Source organism: Gymnodraco acuticeps, unplaced genomic scaffold (genome assembly GCF_902827175.1).
Source record: "Gymnodraco acuticeps unplaced genomic scaffold, fGymAcu1.1, whole genome shotgun sequence".
NCBI lineage: Eukaryota > Metazoa > Chordata > Actinopteri > Perciformes > Bathydraconidae > Gymnodraco > Gymnodraco acuticeps.
The window spans coordinates 1,573,191-1,586,340 of NW_022992284.1; the positions used below are offsets into that span (position 1 = coordinate 1,573,191).

At 40.2% G+C, this 13,150-nt stretch overlaps 1 protein-coding gene and 3 long non-coding RNA genes across 4 annotated transcripts; 1 reads left to right on the forward strand and 3 right to left on the reverse strand.

The window, feature by feature from the left end:
* The first annotated feature begins 248 nt into the window (after positions 1-248).
* LOC117540727 lies at positions 249-909 on the forward strand. Its single transcript, XR_004568208.1, has 3 exons — positions 249-284; positions 384-488; positions 666-909. It is a non-coding gene; the product is annotated as an uncharacterized LOC117540727 (long non-coding RNA).
* A 1,886-nt stretch (positions 910-2,795) lies between these two features.
* LOC117540728 lies at positions 2,796-3,674 on the reverse strand. Its single transcript, XR_004568209.1, has 2 exons — positions 3,496-3,674; positions 2,796-3,318 (listed from the first exon to the last, which is right to left on the reverse strand). It is a non-coding gene; the product is annotated as an uncharacterized LOC117540728 (long non-coding RNA).
* A 398-nt stretch (positions 3,675-4,072) lies between these two features.
* Positions 4,073-5,234, reverse strand: LOC117540700. Its single transcript, XM_034207485.1, has 4 exons — positions 4,759-5,234; positions 4,460-4,634; positions 4,226-4,327; positions 4,073-4,114 (listed from the first exon to the last, which is right to left on the reverse strand). The coding sequence occupies exons 1-4, from the start codon at positions 5,217-5,219 to the stop codon at positions 4,073-4,075; spliced, it is 780 nt and encodes a 259-aa protein (XP_034063376.1). The 5' UTR covers positions 5,220-5,234.
* A 6,605-nt stretch (positions 5,235-11,839) lies between these two features.
* LOC117540720 lies at positions 11,840-12,564 on the reverse strand. Its single transcript, XR_004568205.1, has 4 exons — positions 12,469-12,564; positions 12,101-12,161; positions 11,968-12,001; positions 11,840-11,866 (listed from the first exon to the last, which is right to left on the reverse strand). It is a non-coding gene; the product is annotated as an uncharacterized LOC117540720 (long non-coding RNA).
* Between the last annotated feature and the right edge of the window lie 586 nt (positions 12,565-13,150).

The window sequence follows — 13,150 nt, forward strand, 5'->3', positions numbered from 1 at the left end:
GGGGGAGAAAACATATCAAACCAAGAGATCGTCAGCTTTGATTTTCGCTGTATTAACAATGTCCTGAACATTTGGTGTGTGTGCCTATGGAGTCAGATTTGGGTCAATATTCTAGCGCGTAAAACAAGCTACTCACGAGCGGAAAATGTGCTTTTACACGCGCATAAAATGTGACTCCATATGTGCCTTACCTTCGCTTCATACATACAGTCGGCGTCGCGTCACAGTTGGGGGCGGGGCATTTCGAGGGGGAAAACAATCCTTTCCCCCTCGCCCGGAGCACTGTAAGCGCGCGGATTTTAAATGTTAAACAAACATGTCATACATTGATTCATTGCAGCCCATTTCCAGGGATAGATACCTTAACATTTTGTATTTAATAGGATCGGATTCTTGTCCATATCTTATTAAAGAGTGGACGAATGATCCGACTGAATGGCCTGAAGTTTCATTCCCTGATATCTTCTGCTACCTGGTTGAATCACCCGGTAAGAGGCAAAATCACGTTAACTGATGAATTAAACCTCACATAATTGATATGTCTAACAAGGAAATTAGCACGTTTTAGTGAATTTGTTCATCACACAATGGTTGTTATTGCACAATAGCCATCATGAGCTGCATATACATATTGGTTATTGACGACTCGGTACGTTATCACGCAGGGATTTACACACACACGCCTAAAGAACTATCGGTCCCTGGAGGCACACAACTTTTTTACAAGTGGCTTTGTTGGAGTTGTGCTCCATCATAAACTACCTTCATCGGATACCTACCTGTTCCGATGTGATGTAAAGCCATCCTGGAGGGTGACAGAGAAGCCGCAAAGGCTGGCTTCCGCATCTGCCAAACTATGCCATACCTGGGGGTTTCATGTGATGGCTATGTTTCCTGTGACTGCTGTGGTGAGGGTGTTATAGAGGCTAACCCCCAAAACACACCAGGAGCGTCTGCGTCGTGTTACGGCCGCGCCGCGGCGGTCGTAAGGATCGCGGCCACTCTAGTCAATGGGTGCTATTACACCACACGCGCCGTGTTACGGCTCAGACGCGTCCCAGAAGCGGCTCGGCGCAGCGCTTCTCTAAAATTAGGATGAATCCTATGTTTGCCGCGGCGCAGCCGTAAGGTAAACTCCTCCCCCCATCCCCCCGTAGTCTTTCAAGTAGGAGAATACATGCCAGCATTCTCCTCCGGTTTACAGGCACTGTAAATGATATATATAGAATAATTATGATGATGAATGCATATTTTTTTACCACTAAAATACAGCAACACATCTTTGATTCATGTCGTTTATAACTGGAATATTACAATTATTATTAACTGTGTCTGTAGTCTACAACACAACAAAATAGGAAATAACAACAATAAACACGATTTAAACAGACACAAACATAAACCATTTAACTACGTATAGCCTACTTACTTGTAGAAGTACAAATGTCCAGGAAATATTCCAAAATCAACAACAACTGCGAGGCTGCACACACGACGCTCCGCTTCCGCAACGTTTTGAAACGCGTCTGGTGTGTGTTGACGCAGGAGGAGGTCGCAGCGTGACGCAGCCGCAACGTAACGCGGCGCAGACGCTCCTGGTGTGTTTTGGGGGTAACCCCCAAAACACACCAGGAGCGTCTGCGTCGTGTTACGGCCGCGCCGCGGCGGTCGTAAGGATCGCGGCCACTCTAGTCAATGGGTGCCATTACACCACACGCGCCGCGTTACGGCTCAGACGCGTCCCAGAAGCGGCTCGGCGCAGCGCTTCTCTAAAATTAGGATGAATCCTATTTTTGCCGCGGCGTAGCCGTAAGGTAAACTCCTCCCCCCATCCCCCCGTAGTCTTTCAAGTAGGAGAATACATGCCAGCGTTCTCCTCCGGTTTACAGGCACTGTAAATGATATATATATAGAATAATTATGATGATGAATGCATATTTTTTTGCCACTAAAATACAGCAACACATCTTTGATTCATGTCGTTTATAACTGGAATATTACAATTATTATTAACTGTGTCTGTAGTCTACAACACAACAAAATAGGAAATAACAACAATAAACACGATTTAAACAGACACAAACATAAACCATTTAACTACGTATAGCCTACTTACTTGTAGAAGTACAAATGTCCAGGAAATATTCCAAAATCAACAACAACTGCGAGGCTGCACACACGACGCTCCGCTTACGCAACGTTTTGAAACGCGTCTGGTGTGTGTTGACGCAGGAGGAGGTCGCAGCGTGGCGCAGCCGCAACGTAACGCGGCGCAGACGCTCCTGGTGTGTTTTGGGGGTAAGTGTCCTTACAGGTGGGGGCAAGACACCTCTACTGGGTATCAACAGTGGCTTGAGGACAAAAGAGGACATCTGGAAAGTCTGACAAGCTTAAAGAGAAGTCATGCATATTTCACTCAGGTATTTCAATATTTCACCTGCATATACCTGCACACCTCTAATAAGTCTGGAGCATTTTGTGCAATTATCCAAGATAATTATCCACAGATGGCATACTGTCTATAATGTACATATTAGTGTTATGATGATTGCATTGCATTTGACAGGTCCAAATGCAGATGTTTGTTACCAAATGGATGTATGTAGACTTCATCACTTGGACTCCTCAGACCTGCCTGATATTCAGAGTACAAAGAGATGAGGACTTCATCAGTGGTGCCATTAATGTGATGCAAACATTTTGGTCACAACACATACTACACAAACTTCGGGAGCTGAAAGATGCACAGGTAGGTGGTTGAATTTCCTATCAGTGTAAAAATGGCAACAAATAAGTCACTGTGACAGAGTTACATATTTATTTATACCAATTCATTTTGAAGCATATTATAGCTATTTTATTTAGTATCAACATAGACTACTAGACTATATGTACAAAATCAAATATCACAAAGCCTATACATTTATTTACAACATGAAAACATACATAGGCTACAAATAGAATGAATAATGGGCTGTACAATATTGTCTATACTTGTGATTTTGATACTAATCAGATAATAATTGTTGATATTGTGATGTTGATCAAATTGTTATTGTGTTATTTTCAAAGGGGGTGTACTCATTTATGATAAGCACTGTATATGTTTCTGCTAAGTAGGCAGAACACAGTCCAGTCGAAAGCAGCACAGGGAGTGACCCATCAGGCAACACAAGTGGCAGCAGAACATCAGGCAACAGAAGCAGAGTGTCAGGCAACAGAGGCAGAGCGTCAGGCAACAGAGGCAGAGTGTCAGGCAACAGAGGCAGGGTGACAGGGTATGCAGCAGCAGAGCAGCACTGAGATCAGTTCAGGGACCTGTGGAAAGACAAACAACAGGTGGTTTTGATTAGAAAGATCCATTATGTCTCAACTGAAACCTGTTAAATGGCACAATTGGAACAATAATGACTTCTTTGTTGTATAAAAAAGTTGCATAAAATATTGTTCTCTGATGCTCATTATTAAATGACTGCACATTGATTTTGTTCTTACTCTCAGATTCTGTAACGGTTGTACATGACACTGCCAGACAGGTTCATTAGTGCTGCACAGACATGCACAAGCCTATCAATCATGGCCTCTTCTCTCTTCTGTCTCACCCTGCAGTCTCTTCACCAGGCGCAGAGGAAGTGGGCCATCCAGAATGTGGTACCGGCTCTTCAGGGCACCAATGACTCTCTCTGCAGACCACAGATCACATATTTGTTGTTAAAATGCTGTTTATCTACATTGTTATGTTTGAGTTTCACAGGAGTAGCACAGTTGACCGTTATATCATATCGTCAGTGCATTGTGTCCTATAATTAGTGTTTCTTTTTCATGTTAAAGTGAAGAAAGATCCCTGTTAACTTCCTGTTATCTTGATATTGCACTAAATGTGAACAACAGTTCAATGTATTTAAATATAGAATAACATGTTTTTAAGATAAAATGTTATCTGAAGACACCCTACAAAGTAGGGATTACACATGTACTCGTTGATGTGATTAATTGAATAACGTCTCAGCACTTGTTAACCCGGATCTGTACTGTTACAGTAATTCATTTAGTTAGGGAAATGTGAACCACGTCAGCGGCAAGTAGCAACAGTGATTTGATGATGCAGCACACTCTGAATACCAAAAACATTAAAATGCACATACTGTATGAATCTGACTGCTGACTCTATATGTGAATTCTGATGTTCGAAGTCACACGAGAATTTGCAACATCTTCGGCTGACAGTTGTTTTCGGCCCCTCGTGAAAGACGGTGTGATGAGCTGTGCAGTGTGCACCCAGAACAGCAAAGTCATCCTTCAAAGTGAAGCCCCTGTCGGCTAAAATCTGAAATAAACATAACAAATACTTAAAAACACTACTTTACTTCAACAGCAACTCAAAAATGGTAACTATGGGTAAATAATAAATTCAAAAATAAGACTTAAATTAGAAACAAAAAAACAGTTCAATTGTTACCTGATCTCCTGCATGGTGGAACTTCTGAGATAAGAAGTCTGAGTTCCTTACAATATGCACATCTGAAGCCCTCCCTCCCCAGCCTTTGGAGAGATATGTGATTGAGCCAGATGGGTGACATGCAATGAAATACTTCACTGTTGTCCAGTTTTTGTATTTTGAGTAGGTGATAGCTCTGTGAGAAGAGACAGTCGTTAGTAATACTTATCTATAAATTGTGTACATATACACAGACAGCCAGGTAAGTATTACAAAAACCCGACACTTTATGCATGCTATCAAAAAGAAAAATATCTCACCTTGTTTTCAGCTTCTTTGAGTGTTCAATTCTGATCTCAAAGCAGTCGATAATTGCAGTCACTCTAGGGTACTGGAAGAGAACCTCTGCTGGTACTGTGCTTCTGATACACTCTCTATCAGGCCATTTAATCAAAAAAGAAATGTTGGCGTACATCAAATCCAACCATCGGGAGAATACATCCAGGAAAGTGCTATATCTATGTGCCAGGTCAAATATTCCACACATCATATCGGTTGAGGGGTTCTGCCGCAGTTTCACCAGAGTAATAAAGAGCTGGTCTTGGAACATCTTGGATGTTTTCTGTGACTTAACAAACTGTACCAGGTACTGATGAAGAGTGTCAAATACTGTCCATGACAGGCCTGTCATGACTTTACATTTAGTGTCATTTTCTCTCACAGTGTTTACCGACATTTTCAACGTCTCCAATTCTCTGATGGCTTCAGCTCGCTCCTTCATTCTCTTTCTCTTCTTAAATTATACAATTCTTCATAAAGTTGTTTTCTCTCTAACTCCTGAAGAGGTATGGGAGCTTCTGATGTTGGGATTCTGGTGCTGGGCCCTCTGATGTTGGGGATTCTGGTGCTGGGCCCTCTGATGTTAGGGATTCTGGTTGGGCAGACTGAACACCCTCACGCTTCCTCCTTCTCTCCAGCCTCTGAAGTACTGACCTGGGAGACTTTGTCTTTTGATGTGGGAACAGCGAGGGTGTGTAGTCTGGGTGGGCTATGTCCTCGTTTTTTAAGCCTAGGGCAAGACAGTTCACAAACGATTAGTTTGGTCATTAAAATGCGTTTTGATGTCATTTCATGCGAGAAATATGAGTTGTTATTTAAGATTATGTGTGCAGTGGGTGTACATGATCTTTAGTTTGCTAGTTATTACGAAGATTACTTCAGGAAATTGTGTCCATTCAACGTTTTCATTGTTACCAAGATGGTTGCTAGGGACGCTGCTATCGATATTATTTCTGTTATGTTGTGTACAATGGTGTTATCTTTATTGCTACCCCCTTCCCCGTCAATGTATAGTGTTGGTCCACAGTGCAAACGTAGGCCTATTAGTTTAACAAAATCAAAGGTACAAGCTAGACTTTTATTTAGCATCTCAAAACACATCGGACCGGTGTCAGTACCAGATATGTTCGGGCTACCAGATATGTTCGGGTGTATTTCCGTCGCATCCGTCATCCGTCATATGACGGATCGTACGGCAACTCAAGAGGGCCAACATACACGGTCAAATTCCGAACATTTAAACATAGCCGACACTTCATTCTTTACTTTGTCCGTTATTATATGTAGAAGATTATACTTTTTCTCCGTCATGTTGTTTCCATAGCAACAACTTCAAACAGGCATAGCCTACACTTCATTCTTTACTTTGTCCGTTATTATATGTAGAAGATATTAATTTGTTCTCCGTCATGTTGTTTCCATAGCAACAACTTCAAACAATAACAACTAACCGCTAGCCGCAAAGCTAGCATCACAGCCACTGCTCCGTTTTCGGAGACTTTGCACACGTTTTTCACAAACATTTTCACACGCTATGAGTACTTCCAATAGCTTCGTCTTGATCTGTAGATGTGATTTGATGTGTCGTGTGTCCCCCAACTCCTCTCCAAAGTTCAGATATTTAATAAAATACTCAGGGGAGTTTCCTGAATTTTCATGCCCAAAGCCAAGCACTAGGCCCTGGGTAAATTAAGAGGCTGATCTCGGGCACTTTTGTCCACTTTCCCTGGTGGCCGAAACTCAAGCCAGACATCCATGGAATCGTCTCAGAGAGTAGATGATCAGTGGGGCCTTGTTTTTACTGAATGATGTGTTTTTTTATGGGGAATTCAAATATGAGCTTATTTTTAAGATTTTCGGAGACTTTGCACACGTTTTCACAAACATTTTCACGCTAGGAGTATGGGAGTACATCCATTCGCTTCGCCTTGATCTGTAGATGTGATTTGATGTGTCGTGTGTCTCCCAACTCCTTTCCAAAGTTCAGATACTATATAAAAATACTAAAAGGTAAATAAAACATTAAACATAATGACAAAATAACAACCTGAAATATATGTATTCTATCTACACATTTCGTAATTATCTAATCTAGTGGCCTTATAAAAGTGTTGGCTAAAGTAACGCAGAATATATATATTTTGTAATTGTAAATAATTAGAAACATTATTTATGTGCACAAGTACATGGGACCCCACCATAGCACCCCACACATAACAAGCTGTCCCGAGTTCCTCCGGCTGCAGTTACGCAGACGGCCGGTGTGTGGCAGCAGAGCGCTGGGAGCAGAGGGAGGTGAGTATATGACGGATATGACGGAGGCGACGGAAATACACCCGAACATATCTGGTACTGACACCGGCGGAGACAGGAAGTCCGGCTCACTAAAATGTCCGTGCAGAACAATACCCTGGCCTAACCCATAGATCCGTGGGTGAATAATGTCAATCACCACAATAGATACGTTATTTTCCGTTACCAACACCGTTATTAGTGTTGGTCCACTGCTTTTCTCTTTGAAAGTCATCACATAACGGCATTGTAATACACGGTTCGGCTGCATTAAATGTTACATATCTGCTGTAGTTCTCTATTTATAGAGCCTTGATGAGACAAACATGATGAACTGGAAACGTGACATGGATCATAAATATATCAGTAATTAAACAACATCTTACATTTATTTTCACACAATACATCTCCTTGCAGTATCAACACTAATTCGGCTTACTTTTATATTTGATCCAATTGGTAGATAGGCTGTATTTACACCATAAACGTGCACACCTGATATAAAGGGACACCTAGTGGTTAAAGCATGTTATTGCATTTCATTATTTTTATTATTAAACATTAATAGAATCCCTATAAAGTATGTTCATTACTCGTTATTCTCTACTAATAGTTAATTAAAGACTGTATATAATGACTATTTTGCACATCCCTTTCAAGATTTTCTAAGGTTTATTGACATTCACAAATGGTGTAGTTATGCAATGAATGTAAATCTTTGTGTATACCTCCAGGAATGTTAACTATGTTGAAGCACTTATTTTAACTGATATTATACATATGTATTATACTCTTATAAGATGTAGATAGTATAAGAAATGTGCAGAATATGACAATTGAATGGTAGAGGTACACAAATATTGAAAGATGTCTTGTGATGCACTGTTGAGGAACCTGTGACCCAAGTTTTTCATCTCCGGCCTTGTCAGGTATTGAACAATCAATAAATAAAGAACAGAGAATTATTAAATATAAAACACAGAATTTGTGTGATTATACTAAATGATTTACAAATAAACACCACTGCATATGTACAACTATACACATGCTGATGTAACGCAAATGTTTCCAACTTGGGATCAATAAAGTATATCTTATCTTAAGCTGATCGATGGCTACTGCCAGATTTGCAAAATGTGCCTCTGAACCTTGACAAGTGCATGTTTCAGGCTTATCAATGAACAACAGGAGGGGTCACAGACATAAGACCAGCTGTTAAATAAAGCACTTCTGACCTTAGCTGTCGTGTGGGTATATATTAATGCTGCCCATTGGGCACAAGCAATTTTCACCCATTTATTAATTATATTTTTTTAATTTGAGTGTTTCCTATCCCCTAAACCTCCAAAATCAAATCAAATCAAATCAAGTTTTATTTATATAGCACATTTATAAACGATTTTTGGTCGAGCCAAAGTGCTGTACATATAATAAAATTAGCCTACAGTAGAGACACTTTACAGCAAATACAACAGCACAGATTGTTCAGAATATCAGTATGAGAAAAACGACACCCTCTGTCTTCCAGGGATGTACACAGTTTAATACTGGCAACTTCTTATTATGGGAAATATGAAAACGTCTTTTAAAACTACAATTCCCAGTAGAGACGTGCCAGCATGTGTAATTCTGGGGACGGGGTGGGGGAGGGGGGGACGCGGTGGACCCGTTCAAATCCAGTTTTGGACAGTCTGCCGTGGTCCCATCCCATTTCATGGGTATTGTTCTGCACGGACATTTTAGTGAGCCGGACTGCCGGTCTTCGCCTCCCGGTGTGTTTTGAGATGCTAAATAAAAGTCTAGCTAATAACTAATACGTTTGCACTGTGGACCAACACTATACATTGACGGGGAAGGGGGTAGCAATAAAGATAACACCATTTTACACAACATAACAGAAATAATATCGATAGCAGCGTCCCTAGCAACCATCTTGGTAACAATGAAAACGTTGAATGGACACAATTTCCTGAAGTAATCTTTGTAATAACTAGCAAACTAAAGATCATGTACACCCACTGCACACATAATCGTAAATAACAACTCATATTTCTCGCATGAAATTACATCAAAACGCATTTTAATGACCAAACTAACCTTAAAATAGGCATTTTACACCGAGAATAAAACGAAGGTCGGCCATGTTTTTTTTTCTGCAGGGAGAAATTTGAAGATCACGTGACATAGAAGCCAGCCATTGGAATGAATGGTGAAAAAAAACGTAGGCATCTTACAATTTCAGAGGCGTTTTTGTAGAAATACTACGTCCTACGTTGTGGACCAACGTAGTTATTACACGTTTTTTTGTGAGACTGGGTTAGTTTACCGGTATGTTTGATATGTAGAGAGAAGTTGTCAACGGTGGTGCAGCCTTTACTACGGTGGCCGGCAGGTGCAAACGCGGAACAACGGCCCAAAACGCATACATAAGCAGGAAACACCTGCAAATAATGAAATGAAAAACAAACAAACCCTGAAAACAAATACAACAGAAAAACGCTGCATTTACAGAAATGTTGCAAACTAAATACAACACACAAACCCCGAAAACAAACGGAACAAAAAAACGCTGCAAATACCAAAATGATATGCAAAGTCCAAAGCACGTACAAATCCCAAAACACATACAAAAAAAACATTCCGGAAGTGCTCCAGGCCTCTAGGGGGCGCGCTACGTGGAACAGATTGATGTCTGACCAGACATAGAGAGAACAAACAAGAGTGATGGAAATCGAGAGGAAAGAAAGTTCATTTAAGTGGAGAAAGATATAAGAAGGTAAGTTTTGTTTTAATACATAGAGCGTCATATTTATATAGCTAGCGTTAGCGTGCCTAACTACTACACCAGCTGAGGAGAGCTTCACGTGAAGAGAAGATAAAGTGAGGGAAGAACATTGTTAAAAGAGATGACAAATCAAGTGCAGGCAAATAACACGGGCCATAGTCAGTACCGCGGAAAAAGGACATTTGAATTCTTAGCAGTTTGTTTATATGTATATATTTGTGTATAGATGTTGCAACTATACAGAGCTTTAGCAATTACCTGTAACTATGGTCATGCTAATAAAGCTATTGAATAGAGAGAGAGAGAGAGAGAGAGAGAGAGAGAGAGAGAGAGAGGAGAGAGAGAGAGAGAGAGAGAGAGAGAGAGACGAGAGACGAGAGAGAGAGAGAGAGAGAGAGAGAGAGAGAGAGAGAGAGAGAGAGAGAGAGAGAGAGAGAGAGAGAGAGAGAGAGAACATGTGAAGAGGGACAAAGTAATGACAGGAGAGTAGTGTGCATTAGACATGCTCAAGAACAAATATAGAGACATTCAAGGAGAGAGAGAACACAGATTCAACGGTAAACATGATGTATCTTTCTATTTATTTAGCTAACCACTATTTAGACTATGTGTTTTTGATTAACTTGATTAAATGGATTTACTACATCAATGTATGTCTTTTCAGGCCGCCATGTTTTGTCCTTTCTGTGGCCAGCATCTGGGGACAGTTCAAGTGTTCTGTGGCTCCTGTGGCAAACATGTACAGTTTTTGGCAGAAGTTGAACACAACAGTAAGTTCACTTTTTTTATTGTATCTGTTTCAAATGCAAGAAATAAGGATTCAACACACTACTCTGTTTAGAATACTAATTGGCAGATGCATACACTAGTTATCAGCATGAAGGACACATTTTTTCATTGTCTGTTTATGTGAAATATGTAGAAGCCATCATTAAATTGTAGACCAATGCATGATTAAATACACAAAACAGCTTATATTATACATTCATAATTGTGTATTAGTTCTATCTTTATAGAGAACATTATACATTTAGAATCAGATTTTGAGACAGTGAGCGGCTGGGAAAGTCACACCGCCATGGGGCACAAACAGTTGCTGACGTGATGTTTTCTTCATTCTCAGGCATTCCATAAGGAGGGTCAGGAACTCACGCTTGGGACCACCATTGTCCCCTCCATCCTCAGTGTGTCCCTCATCATCAGTGAACTTAACTGACATCTCATGAGAGGGATCGAATGAGGCACCTTTGAAGCCGCGGATTGCTCCATCGCACACACTGGCTCTATTAATATTGAACCTGCTGCAAGATGTATTTGTTATTTTTGCAGAGAGTTCTGCAACAATGTGTGCCGCAGTCAGGTATTCTGTGCTGGGAAAGACAAAGTGATGTATTGTAATATTAAATGATGAAGCTAGTAATAAGATTTACAGAATAGAATAGAAAAATTAAGTGGTAATAGTAACAATTAATACCTTTGCTCCATTTTGTCTTCTGGCTCAGACTGGCTATCAATAATGATAAGTGCATACACAGTTGTGTAGTTGCTGCAGTGAGAAGACAGTTGAATAATTACTTTCAAATACCTAATATATGCATGACAGTCATATTTACAAAAGGATGTCGATCCTCTTCCTGTTTTTTCAATACATTGGGTTCTAAACTGACAACAGTACTTTTGTCATACTCCTGCACAATCCTTGTAAACATTTGAAATGGATGCAACAAAAAATATCCGATCTTTGAAAAATATTTGTGGGTGTTTTTTGTATTGTCTTCACTAAGATGTCAGATGTTGTGGGTGTCATTTGGAAATGTATAAAAGTATAATTGTTCTGCTTCCTGGCAATGTTACCCACTGTGATTGGAGGCTATACAAACAAACAAATGTAAAATAAAGATACACAGCAAACAACTGTGTCACGATGCAACTGTCAACCTCGTTTACCTATAGAAGTGGTTCTGACCCGGGGCAGACTGGACCTCTTCCTGGAATGGGGTTGGTGCTCCATCCTATTTTTACCCAGGAAATAAGTGCACACAAAGGTATTTATTGATTTAATGTTCACAAATTCAAACCTACATGGTATAATTACATTTGTAATTAGTCTTACCCGATCAGACGCTGGTTGTGGGTGCCTGAGAGGTCTGATAAAGGTTAACAACAAATATATTCAAACTACTGTACTGTTAAAACATTCTGCTTCTTGTGGCACAAAATAATATGTTGACAATGTTTTATTTTACCCTGCAAACTGTTGTCCATTCGTGGAGTGCTCACTTTTGGAACATTTGGAATGTCCCACACCTGCATACAACACACAAATGACTGACTGAAATAAAATACATTCACTTTAATTAAGAATAAATGCCACGATAAATCCAAACTGACCAAGGTACATTATATTGTTGACCGTCCTTTAACTCTCACATTAGGATTTACATTGAAGCACAATAAACCAACTTCTCTCTGCACCTATAATATATCTATATGATGTCAAGAGTTACATTTAGGTGCACAGACAGTGCTGTCTCTTGACTTGCAAGCTCTTTCACCAAACAAGCTAACGCTAGCTGGGTAAATATGACGCTCTTTGTATCAAAACAAAACTTACCTTTTTATATATCGTCTTTTTCCACTTCGATCAACTTCGTTTCCTCCGGCTTCAATTTGCAGCACTCTTGTTCGTTCCCTCTATGTCTGGTCAGACATCAATCTGTTCCACGTAGCGCGCCCCCTAGAGGCCTGGAACACTTCCGGAATGTTTTTTTTTTTAAATGTGTTTTGGGATTTGTATGTGCTTTGGACTTTGCATGTCGTTTTGGTATTTGCAGCGTTTTTTTGTTGCGTTTGTTTTCGGGGTTTGTGTGTTGTATTTAGTTTGCATCATTTCTGTAAATGCAGCGTTTTTTGGTTGTATTTGTTTTCAGGATTTGTTTGTTTTTCATTTCAGGATTTGCAGCTGTTTCCTGCTAATGTATTTGTTTTTGGCCGTTGTTCCGCATTTGCACCTGCCGGCCACCGTACTTTACATATCGAGGAACATCAAGGGAGAGGAAGACAGCTGACGATCTGCAGTCATAATTCAATGGGGTATGTAATTTATTTCAGAAAACACTTTTTGTTATATTCCATGGAATGCTCTTAACGTCCCGATAGCAATGAATATATTAAATGCTTTGACAATAAATACATACAAAAATTAATCTCTGGAAGCCGTAGCGCTGTAAAAAGCACGACCAATCATCTGAGCCGGCCCGGCTAAAATAACTGGATGGCCTAACTGCCTGTCAGCC